This window comes from Dasypus novemcinctus, unplaced genomic scaffold (assembly GCF_030445035.2).
Source record: "Dasypus novemcinctus isolate mDasNov1 unplaced genomic scaffold, mDasNov1.1.hap2 scaffold_134, whole genome shotgun sequence".
NCBI classification, from domain to species: domain Eukaryota; kingdom Metazoa; phylum Chordata; class Mammalia; order Cingulata; family Dasypodidae; genus Dasypus; species Dasypus novemcinctus.
Window position 1 is genome coordinate 1,376,047 of NW_026688153.1, and position 25,848 is coordinate 1,401,894.

Below are 25,848 nucleotides of genomic sequence, written 5' to 3' on the forward strand. Positions count from 1 at the left end.
GAAAAAAAATCACATTATTTTTATGTAACAAAGTAATTTAGGGAGAAACGGAATACAGAGTAACCACAACAAATGCATGAAAGACCGTCTTCATTATGTATATTATGTCCTGAAAAACGCTTTCACAGAAGTAGATAAAAGGCATTTAGAAAATGAGACAATACATGATGTCATAAATTAAAAATAGAAAATCAAAAAACAATTGGGATGACATCAGAAAATAAGAAAAATATCAGTTCAAAATTGAAATGTAATGCATAATAAATAGAATGACCAGAAATGGTTAAGTAGAAAGCAAAAGGAAAAGCAGATAGTGTTGAAAAGAAATTTTGTGGAGAATGTAAAAGATTTGGGGGAAAAAAGGAAAAGAATGAAGAATGGCATAGTTGGTCTAATATCTGAACACTGCAGTGTCTGAGCCAGAAATCCAAAGCAAAGACTTGAAAGAAATGCTAAAAATTACAATTTGTTTTTTTCTCTGGAAGGAAATTCATTGAAGCTGCGTGTCAGAAGTGCATGCTGTGCACTGACTGACTCGGAAGGACTAAAAGCAAGGGATATTCTAGGAAAATTAATCAGGTTAACAAAAATGTGAAAACATTTACACTCATATTATGTGAAGGAATTAGAATCTCATCAGTGTTTTGGAGAACAAGATTTTGTGCCAGATGCAAATGGGGTAACATTTGTGGAATGAAATGTGAATCATGGTTTTATACACAGCAACACTGAAATGTAAGTGAAAAAGGCCCTGAAATTCAAGTTATCCTGCTAGACCAAGATGAGTATTTTTGGCATGACCCATTCCAGGTGACTGAACATAGTTCAGTAAATGAAATTTCAGAAACCCATTGACAGGAGGACTTATGATAAGCTGTCAGTTTCCAGTTATTTTTTCAACTAACACTCAATGATTAAGATTCCATGAGTGAGTGTATCACCTTGGTGGGAGCCAATACAGAGACCAGATATTATAATTCATATAGCTCTAATATTGTTTAGGGTACTTATCAGTATATTTCTTTACTTATTACGTAAAGAATAAGAAATGTAAGTAGCAAAGGTACAAAAACTGTTTAATATGACATAAAATTAAAAGTAAAACCTATTTCTAAGACTTCATCTAAGTCTTTGGATTAAAAACTAAAGTGCCACTTAGTTGTTCATTCACAATGGAGTAGAAGGGTGAGCACATAAGTGTCTCCAAGCGCCATAAGATCTCCAGTTCTACTCAGCTTCAGGCTGAGGCCTCCAGCTCAGCATCCTTGTAGCAGTCAGTTGTAGGATCTGCAACACAAATACGGGATCTGGAATCACTGGGGAGGTACAGAGGTGGTAGGAGCTTAGGTTTCCCTGAGGTGGTTTGCAGGACTCAAAAGTTACCTCAGACCAACCCCGGAGAGGTGATCTTCGGTCCATGATATCCCAGGAGCCAGATCCAGAGGGACTGAATTCCTACTGCTGCTGTCTGCAGAAGGTGCTGTCTACGACTAAGAGTGTCTCTAAATTTCCAGGCAAAGGGCTGTGACCTGATTGCTAGATTGGGCACCTTTCAAGTGAATGTCCTCTGAAGAACAAAACTGATGCAGAGGAAAAGGTGGGCTCGAGTCCTCTAGAAAGAAAAGGCAGAGTCCCATCTCCCTGGGGCAGGCGAGGGGCAGGAATTCTGAAGGGAGAGGCATGGAAGTGATAACCTTGCTCCCTCCACCCTGGTCCTCAATAGCATCCAGTGGTGAAAGCCTCAGATCAAAAAGGGACAGATTCTTGGAGCGCTTTCCCTATTTAACAGTGTCATTCTAAATCAAACACTGAGCTTACTGTGCAACCCATTTTAATATAAAGTGACTGTGATGCCAAAATCATATATTTTCTTACATTAAGATATTCCAACATGTATTACAAAACACTCATCATAATCTAATAAGAGTTATTACTTAAATGCTATAAAATAAATAAGGAGACTTAAGTAACATGCAATCCTCTCTGATTTTCTCATTCCTAGCAAGCCCTGCAGGGAGATTTCCTTTGTGCTTTGTGTTTGTTTGAATTCTACATACATGAATAAATTGTAAAGAAGTACAGCTTGAGAAAATGAGTGTGAGCTGAAGTGGGATGTGGAAGGAAACTACAGAGGCTTAAAACCCCAGGGCTTGGGCAGCAGTGACTCAGGTCCCACTGAGGTAGAAAACAGGGCCTCAATAGCTACCCTGTTTGCCTGAGAGTGACCCCACTGTTCTGGGTTCTGGATTGAATAATGGGCAGCCATAAACTCATGCTTTCATCCTCACCTGCGCACCTATGGATGCAAAATCATCTGTGAATAGGGTCGTCAGAGATCTTACTAGTGAAGGGGAGGCCAGCCTGCATCTGGGTGACCTTAATCCTATATGCTTGGAGTCCTTCCAAAGAGAGGAAGACTAGACAAATTCAGAGCAGGAGCCCCGGGAGACAGATGAAGACAGATGATCAGTTGATGGAGGCAGAGGTTGAGTTATGTGTTGCTGGCAGCATCAGGGAAAGCATCATCATGCTGACACCTAGATTTCGCGTCTAATCTCCTAAACTGAGTGTCAGTTCCTGTGTTTACCTCAGTTAATCACTGCTATCAGATAAAGCAGCCCTGGCAAACTAACACAGGCTAATTCACCCTTTCCCTATGAGAACTGGTGGCACTCTAGGTTACTCCACAGTGTCCACCACACTCAGAAAGAAAGACAGGAGGATTTGGCAGGCCTTAGTGGATTGGGAGGGCAAACTTTGGTCCTGAAGAGGGCTAGAGCCCTCCTACAAATTAAGGAGCTAAGGGAAGGCATAGCTGATCAGCTTTAGGGCTTACGTGGAAAGCACTTCTACTCATGGGGAGAGGTTCTCAGGGCACCCTTCACTTGCCTGTGCTCATGTTCCCCATCAGATTCCTATCTCCGCCTCCATATTCACACACAGTTGCAGGCACTCCAGCAAACTCCTCATGAACGCTGAATTTCCTGAAGTGGCAAAGAAAGTTAGTGCACGTGAACTTGTTTCCCTTCCCTCTTCATCCTACCCACTACTCCACACTAACATGTCTTCTTCCTCTTCTTCCTCTCTTTTTGCATCGTTGATTCCTTCTGTGCATTCTCGGAAAAGAAGGTTGATGTCAACAGACTCCTCCTCCTCAAAGAGTGTAGACAGCTGCAGGGTAGAGAACACACTTGCTTTTCCAGAGCCATATGTGGAGGAACACGGCAGTGAAGGGAGAGTCCATCCCAGAAAAAACTTCCCAGGGGCCAACCCCACATGATGTGGGCCAATGCTTCAGACTTCAGCACAACTTCTTGCCTGGGCCATTCAGGGACACACCAGTTGATGTATGGTGCATAGTAGGGTTGGAAATCCATGCAATGTTAAAATACAGTAGGTGAAGAAGGTGGAGAAACATTTTAAAAACATTGTCAATTGTATAACCTCACCTTCCTGGAGGCTACCAGGACCTTTGAGATGACAATTGTAAAAGGAGAGGAAAAGAGAAGAGCTACAAAGGAATGTTTACAAAGAAGAAACAGGAAGATTTTAAAATTAGGCAAGAAGAGGAAATAAATTACATGCATATTGCCATTCTCTACGTCTGACTCTTCTGAGTCCGAGAAAAACGCCTCTGAGTGTACCATTGCGGTGACCGTGATAGGGTGACCTTGCAAAAGGAAAGGAGAAAGTTAGGGTTCAGGGGAGAATTAGAGCCCCTATTGTCTTTGTCATACCGTGACCTGAGCTTGGCACCCAATTCTGTCTGTATCACTCCCAACTTTCTTTGGGCCTCGATAGCATCTCCTGTGCCCTGTGTGGTTGGCCTAATGTCAACAGGGTCCATTTACCAGACCTCACATACTATAACTTTGGGGAGGAATGCCCATTTCCTCCTTGTCCTCAAAGAAGGCAGGCATATTCTCTATGTCTTGCTAAGCATGATGCTGATTTCCTTTCCATCATCTTGCCTCAGAACCTCCCTGCCTCTCTTCTCTCTCCCAGTACTGCTTATTTCCTTTATTCTTGTCTTTCATTCACATTGTTCTTCCTTATGAGAACATAGGGGAACGATCAAGCATATCATGCCACCCTCTCCATTCAATGGATTGGCCTATTACCAATTCAACCAATGCCAGATGCAACGCTCAGGATCTGGAGTTGAATCAGATCTTGTGGAAGAGAGCTACCACCAACCCCCAAAATCAAGTGGTTTTTGAAGTGTCTGTTATGGCTTTAGGTGTGAAGCAAACATTCTGTCCTCTCAACATCTCCATAGGTTCCAAAAACAAAAAACAAAAAACAAAAAACGATTTAGAGAGGATTAACAGGAAATTAGACGTAAAGTAACTTGTCCACATTCCCTTATCTTGCAAGTGTGTTAATAGCCTTGTGTAGAATGTGTGGCCATTTAAATGAATTCAGCCTTCTAGGCTCCATCAAGCCTTCTTAGGCCTGGGTACCTTGGGTGCTTTGAGAAGCCTGTGGAAAGGCACAGGGAGAGAAAGGAATATTGCTTGAGAAACAGGGCATTGCTGACCATAGCACTGAATTCAAAGAGCAGGAGGAAACCTGTGGCCCTGCTGCCAAGAGGCTCTGATTTGGGCATACTCAATTCCAGAGCACCAGCTCAGTAGGACTCTGAGAGCCAGTGTGTGAAACAAGTCAGTGGCCCATTCACACAAGTCCTCAGAAAGCCTGCTGGGCTTTGAAAGCTCTTCTGGGGCAACTGGAATCAAACCATTCTCAGATGTAATTAAATTTAGGTTTCCAAACTACATTGGCATTTTGGATTTGGGTTGGAAGTGCAAAATAGTAGTGAGTTCAAGAATGTGCTTTAGCCACGCCTCTCAAGGACACAGGTACATGCTAAGCCCAGAGAAAATGTTCTTCATGGCTTCCAACCCATGGTTAACCTTTAAAGCAGGATCCACAGTAAGGATGGAACATGAAGAAAGTAAAACTAGATCTAAAATTGCACGGGATGAGGCCCTACTTCTCAAGTGCCATCTGGCACTAGCTAAAAACACTTTGTCCCAGGTCCAGGTGACAACCTGAGAGGTTGTGTCCCAACAGACCCGCTCCATTGAAGTTCAACACTTAAATCCAAACCACAATCTCTTGTATCAGTTACTATGGGAGGCTAAGCAAAGGAAACCAAAGTTTTGTTGTCAGACTGTTGAGAAGACATGAAAAAACTAATCCGTGGGAAGTTAATTAAAAAAAAAAAATACATGGAAATTTCATTTAACACACAATACACACAAAGCTCACGGTCATTATATCTCCTACTTTTATGTTATTGAAAACGAAAAGATGGAAGCAGGCCCTCATAAGTATTTCCTATACTTTCTAATATCATGCCCCCTTCCATAGACTCGAAGGCACCAGGTATAACTACTGATCTTGGTATCTTCTCCACTGGATCCTTCCTTGAGAATTGTAACCTACCTGGATTGTCGTCATCGTCATCACTGCTAGTGGAGTCATACTTGCGGTCCGCAAGCCAGTCTTTAGGAAAACAAAGATCCACAGGACCGTTATTAAGGATTGGGCCACTCCCATCCCTCCCTTCTTCCTTGAGACCTTGCTGGCTACCATAGGAAAACCCAGCTCTCTACCCTGGGTTCTAAGACCTTCCTGGGTCCCTCTGGAGCCTGAGGCCTTAGCAAGAATTTGCAAAGTGGCTGCAAGTGAGGGAGAGGAGGGGAAGGTATCAGCTCTCAACTTCTCACTCCCTTATTTAGCTGGAAAATAGAGCACTGACCTCCAATCTTGTCACCCTGAAATTATGACTCTTTGGGCATGCTCTGTCTTAGATGAGTTCAAAGCACAGACCTAGTGCTAGACTCTGGGCTGCTGCCTTGGGGAGCATTTTGTGAGGATGAACATGTTCCCTTCTGCATCATCCCTACCACAGCTGCCAGCACAAATGGGCGTTGGGCTTTAGCAAAACTGCAAAAACTAGAATCTGCTCTAGATGCCCTGGCTGTGTGAACTAAAATGACAAATGTTGACAAATTCGTAGGAGAACTTTAGAGACTCTGCCAGGCAGAAGGGGCTTGAAGAAAACGTGTGGATTAGGAGTCAAAGCACCTAAAATCTCAAGTTCTTTGGTCTGTATTCATTAAATGTCCAGTTCTGAAGATTTTCTTTCACCTTCTCGAAACTTCCCTGTCTCATATGTTAATGAAGGGACATGTATGTCTGCCTTTCTTTCATCCTGACCATTCAAAATGCTATGAGGTATAAGTAAAGCCTTACAAAGAGGAGAGATTTATGATTAAGCCAAGACATATTATTACATCCCAGAAAGAAGGGTCCTGTACCACATTTCAGTCCCTGTAGAGCTTCGTGAAAATTGTCTTTGATGTTGATGGATTATTCTTGCGTTATTGCGGTATACTTGACATATTGTAAGCCACACTAATTTAGGACATAATTTGATAATATTTGAAGAGATATTGATGGGATTTTTTACAAAGAAAGTTGACACGAGTCATTGTGCTGTTTGGTGTGTGAAAAATCCAGAAAACACATTAAAGACTCACATTTGTACGCATGCCCGTTGAGAATCAAAACGTGTATCCTGAGAATCACATCACAAACATACACATGTAAACACACACCACTTTCATGCAGACAAACACATGCCAACTAATCAGTACTCGACTTCTTAAGAAAGACAACCCTAGTTCTTACCTGGAATGTCCATTTCATTCACCACACCCAAATCCTCATTCCCTCAAGGAGGTTGTCATCAGGAACCTCTTTAAACTCAATTGACAAGGAAGGCTCATGTTTTTTAATATCTGGACTTTTTCTCAGCAAGTGTATGACTTCAGAATACTTACCATTGTTGCTTGCTCTTGGGATTGGCTGCAATTTTACAGAGAAGATAATGCCGTAAGAATCAGAACTTAATCTATAGTGATACAAGAGGCTTGTGTCCTCTTGGAGACTTCAGAATACAAGAGGGAAAGAATGAAGTTAAGGAAAACCAAAAGCAGGTATAAAGCATGAACAGTCCTGGGTGATGCATCTCTCAAGTACATTTTGATTACTAAGTACAAAATTCTTAATTCCAGGTGAAAAAATTTCTGCTAAAGAATGTCCTCCTGCCATATAGTTTATAACCTGATGCTGTCATTTATGATTGCCCCCTTTAAACTGGGATTAGCTCCTAAAAGATGCCCACTGAACACTGACCCACCAAGCATTTGAACCTCTCATCTATATTGTACGTGGTCAAATTTTCATAACTGAATTGGATGAGAAATGAAAGAAACCAAGAATGCAATGGTTCTATCTCAGATAAAGAAAGTTGGCCTTACCTTGGTGTAAGTAAATGGAGTGTGCTCTATGGCCTTGGCCCTTTGAAGTTCCTCCAGCAGGCCCTCAGGGGGAGCTAGGAAGACAGAGAGTTAGCATCAGTACATTGGGGTAGTTGCTCTGGGTTCAGTCAAGAAGCATTGCTTGACTTGGATGAGGGATTAGAATAACAAGGAGGCAGGTATTCAGCAAGACTAAGTGAGCTGCTAAGGAGTGGAAGGAGGGCAACAGGGAGGAGCAGTAACACAAAGGGACGCAGTCCTTGGCACTGTGGCTAAAGACGTCCCAAAGCACCATAAAAGGAACCTGCAAAGGTACTAAAAAAGAGGATGTTGTTCAATGACAGTTTCTTACCACTCCTCCTGCCCATTTTGAAGCCCACTGTTATTGTTGAACTTTGAACATTTAAATACACGTAAAGTGTGCAATTATCATGGGATATGAACAAAAACCCAATCCACCTAAGGGGAACACAACTGCTAAAAGTACTGTACAATGTGGCCATTTTTCTTCCTCTAAAACAGAAGGACCCCTCTATTTCTTATGCCCACATGGAAGGTAAAATCAGGATGCTTTCCACAGTAAAGAAAGCATGAAACTCCTAGTTTAAATCATCTAGGTGTTTTTAAGAAAGAAGCAAAGTGATGCCAAAATACATACCATTTTCACTTACTCCTGAAGCCACCTACAATTAGAGAAATGAAAACACTCTGAGGACTGGAGCAGGCTGTATAGTGTTTGCACAGTTGGGTTACTCTGTTGCTGCCTTTAGAAAACTAGATGGGAAACGGGTTGAGATGAAGGCCCAAAAAGTAATTGTAACAGACACTTGTGGAAAGGCACAGCATTTCCTGTTTTATGCATCTCTCCCATCTATTGAGGAGGAAACCTAGCCCTATAATGTAGAGGGGACTCCTTGAAGTCCCTCTTGAAGCAGAGATGTTAGTAAAGGGTTCCAAATGAACACTCTTCTGACTCAGGAAATTGCAGACATCATCTATAATTATTTGGTCTGATTTTCATATCTGAACTCAATTGGCAAATAAAAGAAAGGAAAAAAAACAAAAAACAAAAAAACTTAAAATCAGCAATTTGACATCAGAGAAAGAATGGGTGACCATACCTTGGAATTTGATGGAACCTCCTCATCTTCCCTCTCACTGGGGGACTCATCCAGCAGGCCCTTAGGGGTTCCTGGGAGGACACAGAGTAAATGTCAATACATTGGGCAGTGTTCATGGGTTACTCAGAGACCTACCCTGACACTGCAATGGGCAAGAAAATAGGGACCTGAGGGGTAATAAGTCTGTAAAAATATATTGCTGGGCCATCCTCCTTGGTTGAAGAAGGATGGTAAAGGAGAAGAGGAACAGGGAAAAAAAATGAGAAATGAAGACTTTGTGTCTGTGTACCTAAAGGCATCCAAATTCAACATGATATATTCAATCTAAAAATAGTATTAAACAGATGGTATTACTTACAGAGCTCCATCACTTTTCCTTCCTGTTTTTTATAATAGTTGTGTTTTTATTATTTTCTTTAAGATTTACTTTTTATTTCTCTCCCCTTCCTCCCTACTGCTCCCCCCCCCCAGTTGTCTGCTTTCTGTGTCCATTCGTTGTGTGTTCTTCTGTGTCCACTTATATTCTTGTCAGCAGCACTGGGAACCTGTGTCTCTTTTTGTTGTGTCATCTTGTTGCGTCAGCTATCCATGTGTGTGGAGCCATTCCTGGGCAGGCTGCGCTTTTTTCATGCTGGGCGGCTTTCCTTATAGGGCACACTCCTTGTGTGTGGGGTTTCCCTGTGTGGGGGACAACCCTGCGTGGCACTGCTCTCCTTGTGCGCATCAGCACTGCGTGTGGGCCAGCTCATCGCATGGGTCAGGAGGCCCTGGGTGTGAACCCTGGAACTCCCATGTGGTAGGTGGACACTCTGTCCGTTGAGACAAAATCTGCTTCCCCCTTCCTGTTTTGAATCTAGACAAGTTGTCAATGCCCTTTTGAACTTTCCAAGGTCATTTCCATCTCCACTAATGCAAAGTGCTCCTACTACAATACTAATCTGTTGTATAGTGTTTTATTTATTCATTTATTGGTTGACTGGATTTAATTCTAGACAAGGTATTCTTTTGTATTGAGTCACTAACACGTGTCATAAAGATAATTATAGGGTTTGTCATAATACTCATGGACTACCATTTACAAGTACCCAATGTTCACCATGTGATATTTTCCCTTCATCTTCCTTTTCATTACCATGTTTTTGTATTCATTGCGTGATGTGACTCTCCATGCTTATATGATCCATCCCACAGTGGGAGAGTTAGTTAGGATCGATTGAGGGTTGAGCATGAATCTCTATACTAGCTATAAGGGAAACTTGAAATACGAATGATGAACATGAACCTAATGGCTAAGAGGGAATTTGAGTTCTTACTCATTACTCTTCCTCAAATGAGTAGCTCACAGAATGATCTTTTTTTTTTTTTAATGGCTTATGGTGATAATGTTATTAAATAGATGAAAATATCTCTCCTTGTCTGTCTGCTTGGGCCATGTGCTGAGCTGTGAACCAGTACTGGCAGCGATTGGCAAGCTTGTCCTACTAAAACCTCATGAGTCTGAGAGTCTGTGAGTTTACCAGCAACATGTGGGGCTCTCTCTGTGTTTTCCACACTAATAACTGTGAATAAGTATCTTGTAAAATGCACCTGCTAACCTGTGTTATGTGACCCCTGTGAATATCTAACACATGAGTGTCATGTTTAAGAAATGCCTAGGGCACATACATATATATAGGCAGTGGAAATTCCTTCATTGTCCCTAGTGACCCATACCTGTGATTAGGTAATATTCAGTAGTTCAGAGTAGTAGTATAGGGGTTACATGCCTCAGTCCAAATCTTGTCTCTACAACGTAGGAATTTGAAATCTCGGGTCATTAATTTATGCCCCTCAGAACCTGGCTGTAAGGGATAGGGAGAGTTTACATAATTCCAGGAATGATTCTAGTGAGATGTTTGCAGGTTATTGTATGCAATATGTGCTGTGGTGATGTGATGGTGTTTTAGAAAAGTTTCAATGACAGTTGTCCTGTGTATGTTGGACGCTTCACTTAGGGAAACACACAGCAATGCCCCAACACACACCTTCTCAATCCCTCCAATAGGCTCACTCATACACACTCCATGACTGCCATAGACACAAATCCACACAAGTGAAGTGAATACATCTACTGGGAGAACAATAGAGCATGACCATATTCCTTATCAGGAGGAATTAATGTTTAATGTGTAACCATACCTCAGAAAATCCCACCAGTAACTGGAACCACCTTGGCTTTCCAGGCAAACCTAGGATCTAATTCAAAATTACCTCAATTCAGTAATTCTAGATACATACCAGCAGTTTGACTTTCTCCTGGGGCCACCTGCAATTAGAGAAAACCTTATGAGGATCAGACCATGTTTTGGCTGTTTGCAAAGGATTTTTGCTTGATTTGCAGCATTAGAAATTCAGGTGTGAAATAGGGGTCAAGCAAACCTGATGAGCAGGTGTAGCAGACACACCAAGAAAGGCATGAGCTTTTCCTGGACGCACATTTGTTAAATTCAATTTGTGTGGCGATTACAAATTCTTAATCCAAGGAGAACAAAATTGTAGCTGAGCAAAAGCCTACTTTGTCAACTTCTGCTCCCCTTTGTGGTTGATCTCTTCAATGTTGGATCAGTTAGAAGAGGCCCCACATGATGCTTCCCACCCCAAGGAAATGGAGTATTTCATCGAATATGTTCATGATCAGGTATCCTCATCTGAAATCAATTCCAATGGAAGAGACCAAAAAATCAACTTTAGATCAATGACTAGTAAGCTCACCTTGGCTTTAAATGGGACCTCTTCATCCTCTTGATCACTTGGAAGTGCCCCCATCAGTTGTTCCTGGTCTTCTAGGGTGACACAGAATGACTCATCACATTGGTGTGTTTCTCATAAATTTCAAAGTAAATTTATAGTCTTGGACAAGATTCTTAATTGTGTAGAGGAGGTAGTTTATCAAGCATGCTGAGAACTGCTGTGGGACCATCGTCCATCATGAAGGAAGGATGCAAAGAGAGCAGCCAGAAAGAAACAAAAATATATATCCCTAGCTCTGAAGCAAATATCAACCTAAATCTTCTGACCATACCCAGTGTACAAATGGCACTGAAAAACATGCTATGATTCAATGCCTGAGTCCCATCATCCCTCCTCTTTATAGTATATCTCAACTTAAGTGCCAGTATCTTCTGGACAACTCCAAATGAATTCAATCTCCATGCCACATATATAGACACTGCATTTACCATTTGTTCTACAGAAATTTGTCACTTGATTAGAAGCAAAGTTTTCTGGTGGTCTGGATTCCATTCCATGTAATGCATTCTATTGCATTTATTCACTAACCCATTGGGATAAAGATAACATATCACAGAAGATTGGGAGTACTAAAATCTTACCATTTAAATAGCAACACTTATTAATCACATGGTTTTACTTCCAGTCTTTCTTTTCCACACCAAGTGTGGGTAGCCATTGAAATATTGAATGATATTGAAATATCACTGGCCATCAAATATGGGATAGCCATTATGTAGGGACATGTAGATTGAGTGTCAACACCCACAAATGCAACTCTTTAGGAATGTTTCCACAAGGGGTTTGGACACCAGGTTAAGAACCAAGATGTATCTGCATTCTTATTTTTCAAAGACCATCTTGTGGGACTCGTGATTTGAGTGCCTATCGTGTCCTTTGGGATGATGCTGTCATATGTACTAAATTGTCCTCCCGATGCCTATCTGCTTTGGGTAAGCTCCTGAGCTGTGACCTCAATCCAGTTATCATGGATCATGCCATCCTATGTGATGCCTCATGACTCTCAGAATTTGGAGCTGCTCATTAGCATGTATGCTTACTGTGTCCTTTGAGCACTAATAACTGTATCAAAGTCTCTGGTGGTCAGCACAGGGAGTTGGCCTAGGTCATGTGAACACTGAGGCTACTTTATAATGATGGGCAGTTTTGGTCTCTTTATGGGCTCATGTAATTCTGGGGTATGCATCTATACAGATGCTGTAACTCCCTTGTATGGTTTCTGGTAAGCATATGGCTGAGTGGCAAGGTCAGGTCTGTAACTCAAGGTATGATGACATGTGACTAGGTTCCCATTTAGGACCTTCCCTTTAGCAGTGCAAGAGCTTGGGATGTTCACCTTTGCCCTCAGTTTTCCATCTGTGTTGTGGTCGTAGAAAGCAAACCCCAGATCCAGCTTTGGTGAGTGTGGAACAAGTTCATGTACATAGAACATGCAGTGGTGATGGGGTATACTTGAGAAAACTGTCCCTGTTGTCCCTGGTAATTGTCCAGTCTAAATGGGATATAACATCTGGGAAACTGCTCATGGTTGCCCCCATATATGCACAGACACAAAGTCAAAATTACACCACAGAAACTCACACTACACTCCCCAAACCCCCATGCATGCAAAGCCTGCACAACCTAAAGAGATCACAGACAAAACCACAGACTGTAGTAACAAGGGCAGATTCCCTTCACAGAAACCATTTCCTCATCACCATGATGCTGTGTCCAGGATGTCCCCAGCTGAAAGTTTTCTGGAAGTTCCTTATTTCACCTCTATTTTACCCTCAGATGTGGGATTAGCACAGAATACCTACCGTTTTCACTTTCTCTGGAGTTCCCCTGCAATTGCAAAAAAGAAAACACTATGAGGATCCTAGGATGTTGAGTAGCATCTTCTCAGGTATTGGTGATTTTTTTATGAAAACTGATGGGAAGCATTTGTAAAGTCAAAGGCCCCATAAATAAACATGGAAAATACATTAGGAATGGCTCAATTGTTGCCTGATGGATATGACTTTCCAGACCACTGTGATGGGAGTTACAAAAGTTTGAATCCAAGCAGAATACTGGTGCCGAGGCAAAAGCCCACTACCATATGCTATAGAACCTGGTGCTTCAATTTCTAATGCCTTCTTTATCAGGGCACTTTTGGTAAGAGAAGCCTTCCAAATATCCTTTCCCCTGACCAGTGGGTGATATCTATAATTCACACCATCATATATTATGATATTTACTCAATTGAAAAGGACAAATAGGAGAAAGGAGTATTTCTATCTTAGACCAAAACAGATGACCTTACCTCAACATTAGGTGGAACCACTTCATCCTCCCTGTCACGAAGAGGGTCCTCCACCAGGTCTTCCAGGGGAGCTAGGGGGACACAGAGTAACAGTCAGTACAGTGGGGTGTGGCTGATATTATTCAGGGATCTTTGCTTGACCCAGACAGGGGCTTACAAAGCGCAGGTCCGGGTGGTCAGGAAACATGGACTGTGGAGTTACCCAGACACACTTCATGGAAGGAGGAGACCAAAGAGAGGAAGCATGGGCATCAGAAATAGGATTCTTGGTTTTGTAGCTAAAGAGAGTCTAAATCAATGTGAAATAGCTCACGAACAAGTGGTACTAAAATGTACAATATGATACAGTGATATGGTTCCAACTCTTATGCGACCCATTCTGAAATCCAGCAAAATTGCCAGAATCTCATTGACATCATGAGATACTGCTTCACACTCACAGATCTTTGCTGACTTTGAGTTTCTCATTTGTTCTACAGGATTTTTTAAAATTTTCAACAAGGTAACATCTACATAACATGTAATTTGCCAGTTTACCCATTTTTATCTATACAATTAATTTACTATCATCAATTAATTACATGTCCAATGTTGTGTTACCCTCCCATCAAACATTCAATTCCAAATTTTCTCATTACCTGAAACAGAAACTCTATAGCCATTAACCAATGAGACTAATCTATCTCCCTAGCCCTGGTAATAAAGTCTAATCTCCTTTTCTTTCTCTGAATTTTCTTTTTCTTATATTTCAAAGAAGTACATCGAAACAGTATCTTTCTTTCATATCTTCCTTATTTCCTCAGTATAATGTTTTTAAGTATCATGCATATAGTAGGGTGCATCAGAACTTCTTTACTTTGTGTGGCCCATCCCATTCATGGATATGCTTTTTTTTTTTTTTTTTTTTTTTTTTTTAACTGATTCCCATATTGATAGACACTTGGGTGGTTTGAAACTTTTGGCCATTCTGAATGATGCGGCAACAAACACTGAGTTTTCAAATACCTATTTGTGTCCCTCTTTTAAGTTAAATTCTTTTCATATATAGACCTAGTTGTTAGATTGCTGGTCCCATGGTAATCCCGTGTTTATCTCAATGAGGGATTGCCAAACTATTTCCCAGTGTGGCTGATCCATTTTACATTCCTTCCACCAATGTATGGGCCTTCCAGTTGATTCACAGCCTCCCTTGTATTTGTTATTTTTCATTTTATTTCCTCTTAAAAACATTAGCTACCCTACTGGTTATAAGGGGCACCTCATTGTGGTTTTGATTGGCATTTCGTTGAGGATTAATTATATTGAGTATCATTTCTTGTGCTTATTATCAGTTTGCGTATATTCTTTCAAGATACATCTACTCAAGACTCAGCTAGTTTCCAACCCAGGAGTCCACACTCCAAGTTTACCTGCTTTGCTTAACAACAGCTACATTATTCATGTATCATCTCCCTTTTGAATGAATCTGACAAAGATGGCAAAGATCCTATTGTTGACAGCTTAAGTGTAATGACTGTTCTTCTGAATGAATGAGTTTCCTGTTAACAGAGACCCAGTCAAGTGAGATGAATGGCAATTACAAATGATAGTGGTCTTATTTATTGTGAAGTCCTTTGTCCCAAAATGCATAAAAACATCACTTTGGATTATGTTTTACCTTAATTATAAGTGTCTCAATTGATATATTTGCCAAGGCATGGAATGAACCATAACTTAACTTTGAATAGAGTTCTGAGTGAAGAATTAGGAGACCTTTATAGTGACCCCAATGTTGGCAGCACCTAAATGGGAATATATTTCTTTGCTGTGCTGTATGTGTGTTTGTGTGGAGTGGAGTGGAGAAAGGCGGGATGGAGAAAGGATTGGGAGAGGAGTGTTTAGGAGAGGTATAATAAGACACTGACCAATATTTTACCAGGAAGTGCTCCTGTGCAGTGCCTACACGATGACTGAAACAGTGATTAAGGCATCTAGGAAATGGGTAATTTTCAAATGACACTTGAAGTAAATGACAAAATAATTTTATGTGTAAGACACTAAGTGTTTATCATAAAGTTCCAATTCTTTGAGTAATTCTCAAAGAAAGAAAAATGAAAAGATATCAGAAAAAAATGTAAATACCAAAGCATTTGCAACAAAGTTTTCAGGAACTCAAAAGGGGAAAAGAAATAAAATTAAACCTCCCCAGAAACATGAAACATTTCCCTAGCCAGAGAGCACATTGATGTAGAAGAAGGCATGTAATACCATTCCCAAGCTCCCTTATCCAATCAGCCAGTGTCCCTGTAAAATGAGAAGGGACACAGAAAGAAACAGTAAAGGGAGAAGGCTATATGAATGTGGAGGCAGAGGCTGGACTCCTGCAGCTACATGCCATGGATCACCAAAGATTGCCACCCTCCACCAAAAGAGAGGGAAAGCCAAAGGAGAACTCTTCCCCTAGGGCCTCCAGAGGGAGCATGGTGCTGTGACACATTGATTCCAGACTTCTGCACTCCAGAGCTGTAGAAGAACACATTTCTAGGTCTTATTCTTTCTGTTTGCTATTATGTGGCCAAGATTTTGGTACTTTGTATGGCAGCCCTGGAAAATGAATACAGTACCCTTCATGATATGGAAGGCTCCATACAAATGACCACCACTGCTGATTCACAGCCAGTTTCTTTCAACTAATAATTGACACATGCAAGGACATGAGTGTTCTGCACATCTCAGGACGATCTCAAGGACTGCCATAGAAAACAATGCTTCAAGCAGGGGTGCTGCTGTGGGCTCTAGAGACATCTGGACACTTGAGGCCTTTCAGCCAAACTCAGGAAATTGGCACCACATGGGTGGGCCTTATCTTAGAATATATGATAGCCAGTCTCCCTGGTGTATCAGAGTTAGGCTCATTTCCTACACACGGTTTTTCTGCCCATGTATTTGAACCTATACTTATCACTATATCCATTTTTAGATGTATGTCCCAGAGACTTAAATCTGCAGTGTGTTCATATGCCAGTGGAGCCCTGAATCTCAGCAGAGTTGCAGCCAACACCTACTCTCCAGTTCCTCAGATTCACCCAGGCTGAGTAACAAAAGAAGGATGATGGACAACGCCCATCCCAAAAGACAGAGAGTATCTAGCACTGCAAGCAACAGTGTTTCCTCCATCTGCCCCATAGGACCTAAAACCCATCTTAATCAGAAGTAGTGTGGGCATAAGCATTCCAAAATCCTCCAGATTGAGGAATGAACACCCATAACAGGAAAATGTAAATATGGACCAAAGTAGACTGATTATTACTCTAGGACTAGAAGTCCTTTCCACATTGATGGAAAGACAGTGATCACCGCAGTTTCTGTGGGGAAGCACAGGGAAGAATAGGTGTAACATGGGGCATTTTTGGCATATTGGAATTGTTCCACATGGCATTGCAATGACAGATACAGGCCAGTATACATTTTGTCAAAACCTGTAAAATTGTGCAGGGCATAGTGTAAACTGTAATGCCAACTATAGACCGTGGTTAGTAACAATGCGTCCATATTTGTTCATCAATTGTCAAAATATATCACAATAATGAAATATGTTGTTAAATGTGTAAAATGTGAGCAGATGAGGTGGGGTATATGGGAATCCCTATATTTACAAATAACTTTCATGTGATCTAAAACTTCTTTAAAAATGAAGAACATGTGAGTACTGTAGGTAAAGCCCTTAGAAAGGTTGTGGTACAGTGTCACTTTCACATGAATGTTCAATTAGTAAATCTGAAAGGATGTGCAAAAATTTAACAGTTGGTACTTAACGACAGAACCTAGAGGAGTACAGAAAATGGAGGGAAAGTCAATCAAATTTCAATATACAGTTTTTCATATACTTTTATTTGTCTACAAGTACATTATTTTTTGTTATCTCTTTTTTATTCATTTTTAAAAATATATTACATTAAAAAAATATGAAGTCCCATTCAACCCCACCGCCCCCACCCCCCACTCCCCCCACAGCAACACTCTCTCCCATCATCATGACACATCCATTGCATTTGGCAAGTACATCTCTGGGCATCGCTGCATCTCATGGTCAACGGTCCACATCACAGCCCATACTCTTCCACGTTCCATCCAGTGGGCTCTGGGGGGATCTACAATGTCCCGTAATTGTCCGTGAAGCACCACCCAGGACAACTCCAAGTCCCGAAAACGCCTCCACATCTCATCTCTTCCTCCCATTCCCCATACCCAGCAGCCACCATGGCCACTTTTCCCACACCAATGCCACATTTTCTCTGTGGACATTGGATTGGTTGTGTCCATTGCACTTCTATGTCAAGAGGGGGCTTAGATTCCACATGGATACTGGATGTCCTCCTGCTTTCAGTTGTAGGCACTCTAGGCTCCATGGTGTGGTGGTTGACATTCTTCAACTCCATGTTAGCTGAGTGGGGTAAGTCCCATAAATCAGAGTGTAGGAGTTGAAGTCTGTTGAGGTTCAGGGCGTGGCTATCATATTGTCAGTCCAGAGATTCAAATCCCCTAGATATATCTTAAACCCCAGCACCAACTACAAGTCCAGTAAAGTAGCATGAAAGTCTTGTGAAATTGTTGTTATCTTATGCAAAAAACCTACTCTCTGAAATTCTTGAATACAACAATGATTTCCCTTTTTTTTGGGTACATATTTGGAAATCCAGGGAGGGCAGAGTGCTGAGTTCTGTTTGTTATCTTTGATGTCTGAGGCCTCAATGGGAAGTCTCACTGGCTGCACACAACTCGGAAACATGTGGGTAAACTTCACCCATGTCTGTGTTCAGAAGCAATACTTCGATGTGAAGCCTCTGTGAGACCTCTCCATGTATCTATTAAGGCAACACCCCACTTCCCAATACCAAATCTAGTTAGTTTCCTAGTGTTTCCATAATAAATTGCCACAAATTGGGTGGGTTGAGAACAGAAACTTATTCCCTCACAGATCTAGGGACAAAAACTCCAAAATTATCGTGTCCGTAGCACCACTCTCTGTCTCTCTGAGGAGCCTAGCCAGGAATCATTCCTTGACTCTTCTGGCTTCAGGTGGCTCCAGGTGCCCTGGCTTATGGCAGCACAACTCCAGTCTCTTCTTCCATCTTCACATGGCCTCCTTCTCCCAGTGTTGGTCCATCTTCACACAGCTTTCTCCTGTCTCTTACCTTCTTATAAGTGCTCTAGTCATAGAATATTAACACCCACCCTTAATTCAATAGACCTCATCTTAATCACATCTGCAAATACATTATTTCCAAATGAGTCCACCACACACAGTTACCAAGGATTTCTGAATGTAATTTGTGGGACACAATAAAACACCTGAATTTTTGTCACGGGAGTTACATGACAATATGCCTTTGTCAAAATGCACGGAGGGGTAGACAGGAAGCATGATTCTCCAAAACAATGTACTGGTGCTGTCCCTTTAATTGTACACACATCCATAATAATGAGAGTGGTCAACAGGGGAAACAGTGCTGGGTCTGCTCTGGAAGGATGGCAGGGAAACATGTAGGAACTTTATGTACTCTCTGCACAATTTTTATGTGAATCTAAAATTCCTCTAACTATTTATATCATTTTTATAACAACCTCACAACACTTTTTTGAAGTCAACTCTTTCAGCTAAAGTTCATAAATAGATTAATGACCAAACATTACCTTGAAATGCTGTTTACCAGTAAACACAAACCGGCTTTTGTCAGTGCATCTTTCATTATGTGGCTGTGGTGCTATCTACTAACACGATTAATAAAGTTGTCAAACATGAATTTTAAAAAAGATGGTGTCTTAGCCTTTGTATAGGTTTTCCCTCAGTAGGGGACACTATAATAAACCACAGGCAACATTACTGAGGCAATACAATGATTGCAATTCCACTGTACCTTCCAAAGAAGAAGAGTTGCTTGGGGACATTTGACGGCCCTTCCTCTTCCTTGGCCACATGGTGATTTTGCGACGTCTGACAGACGGGGAATGGCGGGCAGTAGACTTTTTGGATTGAGTAGCACATTTTCTTTTTTTATACTTGAGACATGAACCTGGGAAATGCATGCACAATAGAAATATCAGTTGACATGTTATTGACAGTTGAGCATAGGAAATCTTTAATGAGTGATTTAGAGTTCAAACTATCATCCTCTCATTAAGGAGCTTCCCAGAAGACCCCATTGGGTCTAATTTTGGTTCCAAAAGATGTTGTAGTTTTGTGTTGTTCACTTTAGACACTCAATAGACAGATGTGGGATGCCTTTATGTAGATGGGACAGCATAGGAAAGCAGCAAAGCACAGTGGCCAAAGTATGTGTGCTAGTATCAACTGGGTTCAAATACCATTTAGAGGCCACCCAAGCCAGGTTATAGCTTGTAAATTTTCTGGGTTCAGTTTTCAGCACTGTCATTTGAAAACTTTAATAAGATCTACTTAATCGTGCATATTATGAAACTGAAAGAATGAGTAATTGCAAGCAAAGCCTTAAGAAAAGTGCCCAATATGTCATAAAAGACTTAGAAGAGCTCAATTGTTAAAAGTTGGGAGGAATAAGCAAGTATTCTACTAGTGCTTTCCTCCAGAGAGGGTGGCTTGTCCTGAGCCTGGATGGCTCAGGACAGGGGAGGCGTGACACTGACTTTCAGCCCTACATGGGTGTGATGCTTTAGAGCTCCTGGAGAATATGTGCACTGTCCTGTCAACCCCAAATGAGTCCTTTGTGTTCACAACATTGCTGAGTGAAGGATTTGGGTCAGGAAATGTAAGCACTACCCCAACTTGGCAAATTCCAGGGGTTCCAAGTTCCCCTCCAGGAGCCGTGGACAAAGGCCAGCCAAGTACTTGATTCCAGGGAAGAGAATGGCTCAAATCCTCACCCTACTGTCTGCCTAAAAGTTAATTCTCTGATGCAGGATATGACTCAGGTTCCCCCAAATGGAGTTCCTCTGAAGGACCAGGGACTCTTGTGGACATCCTACCCCAAACTATTCACACTGTCAGCTGCCTTGTGCAAGACTTCCTGGGGGTCAGCTAACCACTCCTGATGACCAGTCATCAGCTTGGCTACCATGGTGGCTCAGAACCCAGGATTTTCACAAATAACTGCCCAGGGCAGCTCTGCAAAGCACTAGCTCCCTTCAACCAGTGAAGCCTGAATAAGCAGTGAGGAAGGAGAGAGTCCCATCCCTAGACATAGCTTAGAATCCCCATCTAGGGATTTGCTCAGCAACCCGGGCCTGCATTCCTTTGGGTCCCACGCTCTGATCAATTAAGGGATTTCCCTTCTACTCCCTCTCCCAGGCTGCCCTCAGAAACCTGCATCCTCTGCTATCGTCCCACAGAAATCCTGCCAGGAAATCCCAGGTACTTTCCTTTGCAATCTCTGGTCCAAAATGCAGACGTTTTCCACGCTTTCAGCACGTGTATTCAGAAGAATGTTCTCTGTAATTTCCCTTTCCCATCTTTGTCTTTCTGGAGTTTGGTATCGAGATTCTCTTGATTTGATGAAAGAGTGTCCCTCTATCTATTCTTTGCAAGTGTGTTCTGCTTTGGCATTATGTCTATGAATATTGTGTGGTAAACATAGGAAGCCACTGGGACCTGGAGATTACTTTGTGGGCATGCTTACTTTTTGTATTTCTTTTTTCTAAACATGAATGCTTATTGTAATGGTTGTGAAGTACACAAAAGCACTTCACAGGGCTTGGTGGTTCACATAAACACACGTGTTGTGAACACCCTGACCGACACTCAGAATGTGTCCAGCCCCTGGCAGCCTAACGTTTGCTACTTCCTGTCAGTAGCCCCCAGCAATTACCACTATTCTGACCACGATCACCGTCATTTAGAGTTCTCTCTTTTTCACACCCTATCAATGGAAGCACACAGTATAAACTCTTTTGAGTACGGCTGGATGTTATATCTGAATATTGTGGGAATTCCAAGCTGTTGCTGTGTGAATCAACATTTGCTATTTGGAATGCCAAGTAATTATATCACATTAGGACATAGCACAATAAGTGCATTCCTTCTACATTTTATACACTGTATTGTTTCCCTGAATGACTGCTCAGGATCAAACTGTTGCAAATGAGTCTGTGCAGGCCTTTGTGTGGACATCGCATTCATGCCTCATTCATGGCCCTTAGATTATACAGAACAAGGACAGGGCCTGCTGGGTCACAGGTGCACATGCCTCTAATCCATACCAGAACACTGTTTTCCAGGTGAATGTAACAGCGCCCTCCCCACAGCATCATGGGTGAGTTTCTCCATGTGTGCACCCATTCTTGGTGTTCATCTTTATACCCAGGTCATTCTGGCACATTTAAGAGGCACCGAGAGCATCCAGGATACAATTATCCCTTCTATACATCAATGCAATTGACATGTATTGTATAGGTGACACCTTCTGCAAAAGAACCTGTACTGTGGGTGATTTGACAGGAGACAAATATCAAAACTTTTTAGTTCTTTTTTTTTTTTTTTTTTTTTGCCTTTTAATATCTTGGAGAATGAGATATTCAAGTTAAAGTTTTCATTGCATTTGTTTCCCGGCAAAAATATGAAATGAAAACACCTATCTGTACTTTGAATATGTTTTTGTCATACAGGGTATAGTCTTATAAGTAACACTACAAACAAACCATGCAAAGATATCAATTCTGTGAGGTACTTCAAAATCTGGCAAATGTTTTCTGTGAAGATAGACAGTTCACTAATGCAAAAGGCTGTTAAAAAGGGAATCCTTCCATTTAAGTTAAGCATTTATTTATATAGTCATGCTTCATAACCACTGAAGCACCTTAAAAGTCTTAAGTGAGTTGTTATGAGAAAAAAACCCTAAAGAAAATCAATATTTGATATAAAACAGAAAGAAGAAAGTGGGTCATTAGTGACAACGCTGATTACAGGAGGGAATGAAAGAAGGAGGGAGGGAGAGAGGGACAAAGGAAGGAAGGGAGGGAGGAAGGAAGGGAGGAAGGAAGGAAGGAAATAATGGAAAGGTTCAGGAACAAATGAGAAGCAGATTCCTTGGATTTCCAGCTAAGGATTCCTAAAGTGTCTTACAAATGGTAAATCTACAAATGCACAAATAGTAATGTGTTCATTATGACACAACCTGCATCCCATAACACCATCTGTCTGTTTTGAAGCACAGCTTAACTACCTTTAAAACCATTTCACCTTCCGCAGGTCCATTTATGCTGCCTCTCCATTTGTTGTCCCTTTTATGGAAGTTTACAGTTTATTTAGGGTCTGGATTATTGAATTCTGGGCACAGTATTTTGTGTATTTATTCAGTAATCTGTTGATATATAGGAAATCCAATTTTGAAATTTAAAATGTTGAAATCCTAACATTTAAGATAACTACTCTCTTTGCTATTGTGTTTTCCTTCTCAACTTAAAAAAATTGTTTATATTTATAGAAGTTGTAGATTATGTAAATGTTACATAATAACAAATTCCTCTTTTATTCCATGTGTGTATTCATGAGTGAGCTGGTGCTTGATCTGTGATGGCACTAAGCAGCCCACACTGGAGAATTCATTAAGGAGATAGGCATGGGTTGAGCACAGAGGATCTCTAACCAGGCGCACGAGACAGTTCAATAAGGGTGACCTGGGCTAATAACCGAGGGAAATTTTGAGTTCTTACCTTCCGCTGTACATACAACTCATGGCTTGCAAGACTGGCACATTTCTTGGGCTACTGGCAATAATGTTAGCAAATTCACTAAAAGAATCTCCCGATTTTAATCAGATACTGGCCAGGTAATGATGAGTGACCCAAATCTAAGAGATATTGTCTTTGTTTCCCTACATAGTGACTTTGAACTCTCAGATATGTGACTGGACAAATGCATGTGAAATTAGCAGTATGGTAATTTGAGAGGTAATCTGGGTTATGTGACACTGGCAAAATCTTATACTGATGAGCAGTGGTTGAAAACTCGGTAGGCTTGAAAACTTTCAAGTACATGCATAGATGCTAATGTTGTCCAAATTTCCCATGTACATTGTTTGATATCCCCATGTCTGAGCTCTAAATGCACGTTCAGTTTCAATATTGGAGCCTCATGCCTGGGTACAGAACTTGGCTCTAAGTCTTAGGCTCTAGTGAGATTGTAGACATGTGTCTCTGTGCCTCTGTATTCCAGCTGAGGTGTCAGTATTTTAAACACCTGCATGACATATGGCTGTGATGAGGATTTAATCAGTTACTGTATGTAAACTGTGCACTGGTCAGAAGGAATTATTTTCTTGGTAGAGTTGACAATGTTGATTTACCTGTGTAAACAGGAACACTGTCTAGTATGAATAAATACAAGCACACAGACACACACACATTCAGATTCACAGTTACACAACACAGACTTACTCATTGCCATGCCTCAACTACAATCAATAGTAATCCACACTACCCAAGGGCAACCCAGCTGCTTCCAGAAACATGATCAAAGTTGAAGAAACATGATCAAGGTTCTTTCCCTTGAGATCAGTTTCTCTCACACCACCCCCAATTCTCACTCCCACAAGGAATTGGGAATTATCCCAATTATCCCTACCTAAGCCATCATGGAAAGCCAACCTATTCATCTAGATTTCTATTATTTTCTATCCTCAGCCATTCAGTGATTCCAGAATACACACCTTGTTCTCTTGTTCTTGAGGCTACCTGTAATGAAAGAAAAGAAAGCATGTGAGAATCAGATTAGGCTGGGTATTGTTTACACAGGTCTTTTGCTCTCTTAGTTGCTGTAGAAAACCAGATGGGAATCCACTGTTAAGTCAAAGAACAAAAAAGCAAAGTAGAGGACACCATTAGAAAAGGTGCAGACCCTCCCAGATTGTATTTCCTTCTATTCCTTTTTGGCACACAATTACAAAAGTATTAATATAAGGAGAAAAAAATGCCACTAACGCAGGGGGTCTTCTACATAGTGTCTCCCAACTGACACCACCAATGTTGAAGGCCCTCTGGCACCAGCTGTCTGTTGGAAAGAGAGTCTACCCATTCCTGCTTACCCCCAAGCAGACAGTACTTAAATTCTATACTCTACGTGATGAATTTTTCAAATCTGAATTTGATTGCAAAAGAAAGAAACCAAGAAACCAACACATTTATTTTAAATACAGAAAGCCAACCCTACCTTTGTGTTAGATGGGTTCTCCTCATCTGCCCTGGCATTAGGGAGTTCCTCTGATGGGTCGCCTGTGGGAGGCGGGAAGACACAGAGTAACTCTCAGTATATCAGGAATACATCTCATGAATTATTCTGGGAACACTGCTTGACTCGTGATGCTTCTCTTTATGGATGTTGGTTATACCAAACCTGAACTGGGCTGCTATTGGGCCACCGACTACATAAATATTATTTCTCTTCTCATCTATATACATTATCTTTTTTTCTCTGTGTGGGAAAGTGTCAAAGCACTTGCTTATCTATCAATGTCTATGAGTTCATTTTCCTATTTTTCTATCTATTGCTGTGTGTTGAAAGATATGCTGCTCATTGGGTGGTAGAGAAAAAAATTACAGTATTTTCCCCATACTTACCATTAGGGAGGGCAGTGGGTAAGTGAAAGCATCAATAAATAAGTTTGTCAAATGAAAATTTTGGATAAACCCCAAGGATAAAAGGAAAGGTGCATATTGGTTCATAAACTGACATTTAGAAACTCAAGTTCTTGGAAAACTAGTTATATGAATGGAAGCAATGGATTCCCTAAACATACTGAGTTATGTATGCATTTCAGGATGCATAGAAATGGCAAAGCATGTTAAAAACCAACTTTAGTACACTTCGTCTTATGAAATGCCTCACTTCTGATGTCTAGCCATCCATTTTAACTCCAAATTCTGAAATGAATAATTTACTTGGCCCTTGCTGAGTGAAAAACAGCATCAAAACAGACATGGAGCTGAGGAGAAGATGGAAGGGTACAGAACATTAAAAGAAATGCTAAATTTTTCTAATGGGAGATTCATTTTAAGGCAACCAGCTTGATAGAAGGATCTAAAATATGAACAAAGTAGTAAGAGACAAAGTATAAAGCTCATCTGAAATGTTGTAGGATGAGTTGGAGAGGAGAAACTAGAAAAGAATGAGGAGAATATTTTGTTGAAAAATAACTAGCCAATTTGAGGGGTATTAACTAGATTAAGTAGGTCAGTATGTTCGCACCTCTTGAGCAGCAATTGAGGTTTCCCATCTCGATGAGCCGTACGAACGAAGCTGGGAGCTTTTCCACCTGCCACCAACTTCAAATCTCTCTGGGCACAGAGTGACAGTTAGAACCGTGAGGCA

At 41.2% G+C, this 25,848-nt stretch overlaps 1 protein-coding gene across 2 annotated transcripts; it reads right to left on the minus strand.

The window, feature by feature from the left end:
• Positions 1–1,055: 1,055 nt before the first annotated feature.
• LOC131277541 (protein IWS1 homolog) lies at positions 1,056–25,848 on the minus strand. 2 transcript variants are annotated; one of them, XM_058292586.2, is made up of 17 exons: positions 25,726–25,848; positions 24,691–24,752; positions 24,191–24,215; positions 19,430–19,585; positions 13,533–13,603; positions 13,048–13,072; positions 11,207–11,274; positions 10,733–10,760; positions 8,456–8,526; positions 7,993–8,017; positions 7,335–7,408; positions 6,855–6,879; positions 5,452–5,511; positions 3,582–3,670; positions 3,062–3,171; positions 2,890–2,984; positions 1,056–1,287 (listed from the first exon to the last, which is right to left on the minus strand). In XM_058292586.2, the coding sequence occupies exons 1-17, from the start codon at positions 25,751–25,753 to the stop codon at positions 1,238–1,240; spliced, it is 1,062 nt and encodes a 353-aa protein (XP_058148569.1). In that variant the 5' UTR covers positions 25,754–25,848; the 3' UTR covers positions 1,056–1,237. The 2 variants fall into 2 exon arrangements, with proteins under 2 accessions (XP_058148569.1, XP_058148568.1); XM_058292585.2 differs by having other exon boundaries at positions 11,207–11,277; positions 25,726–25,841.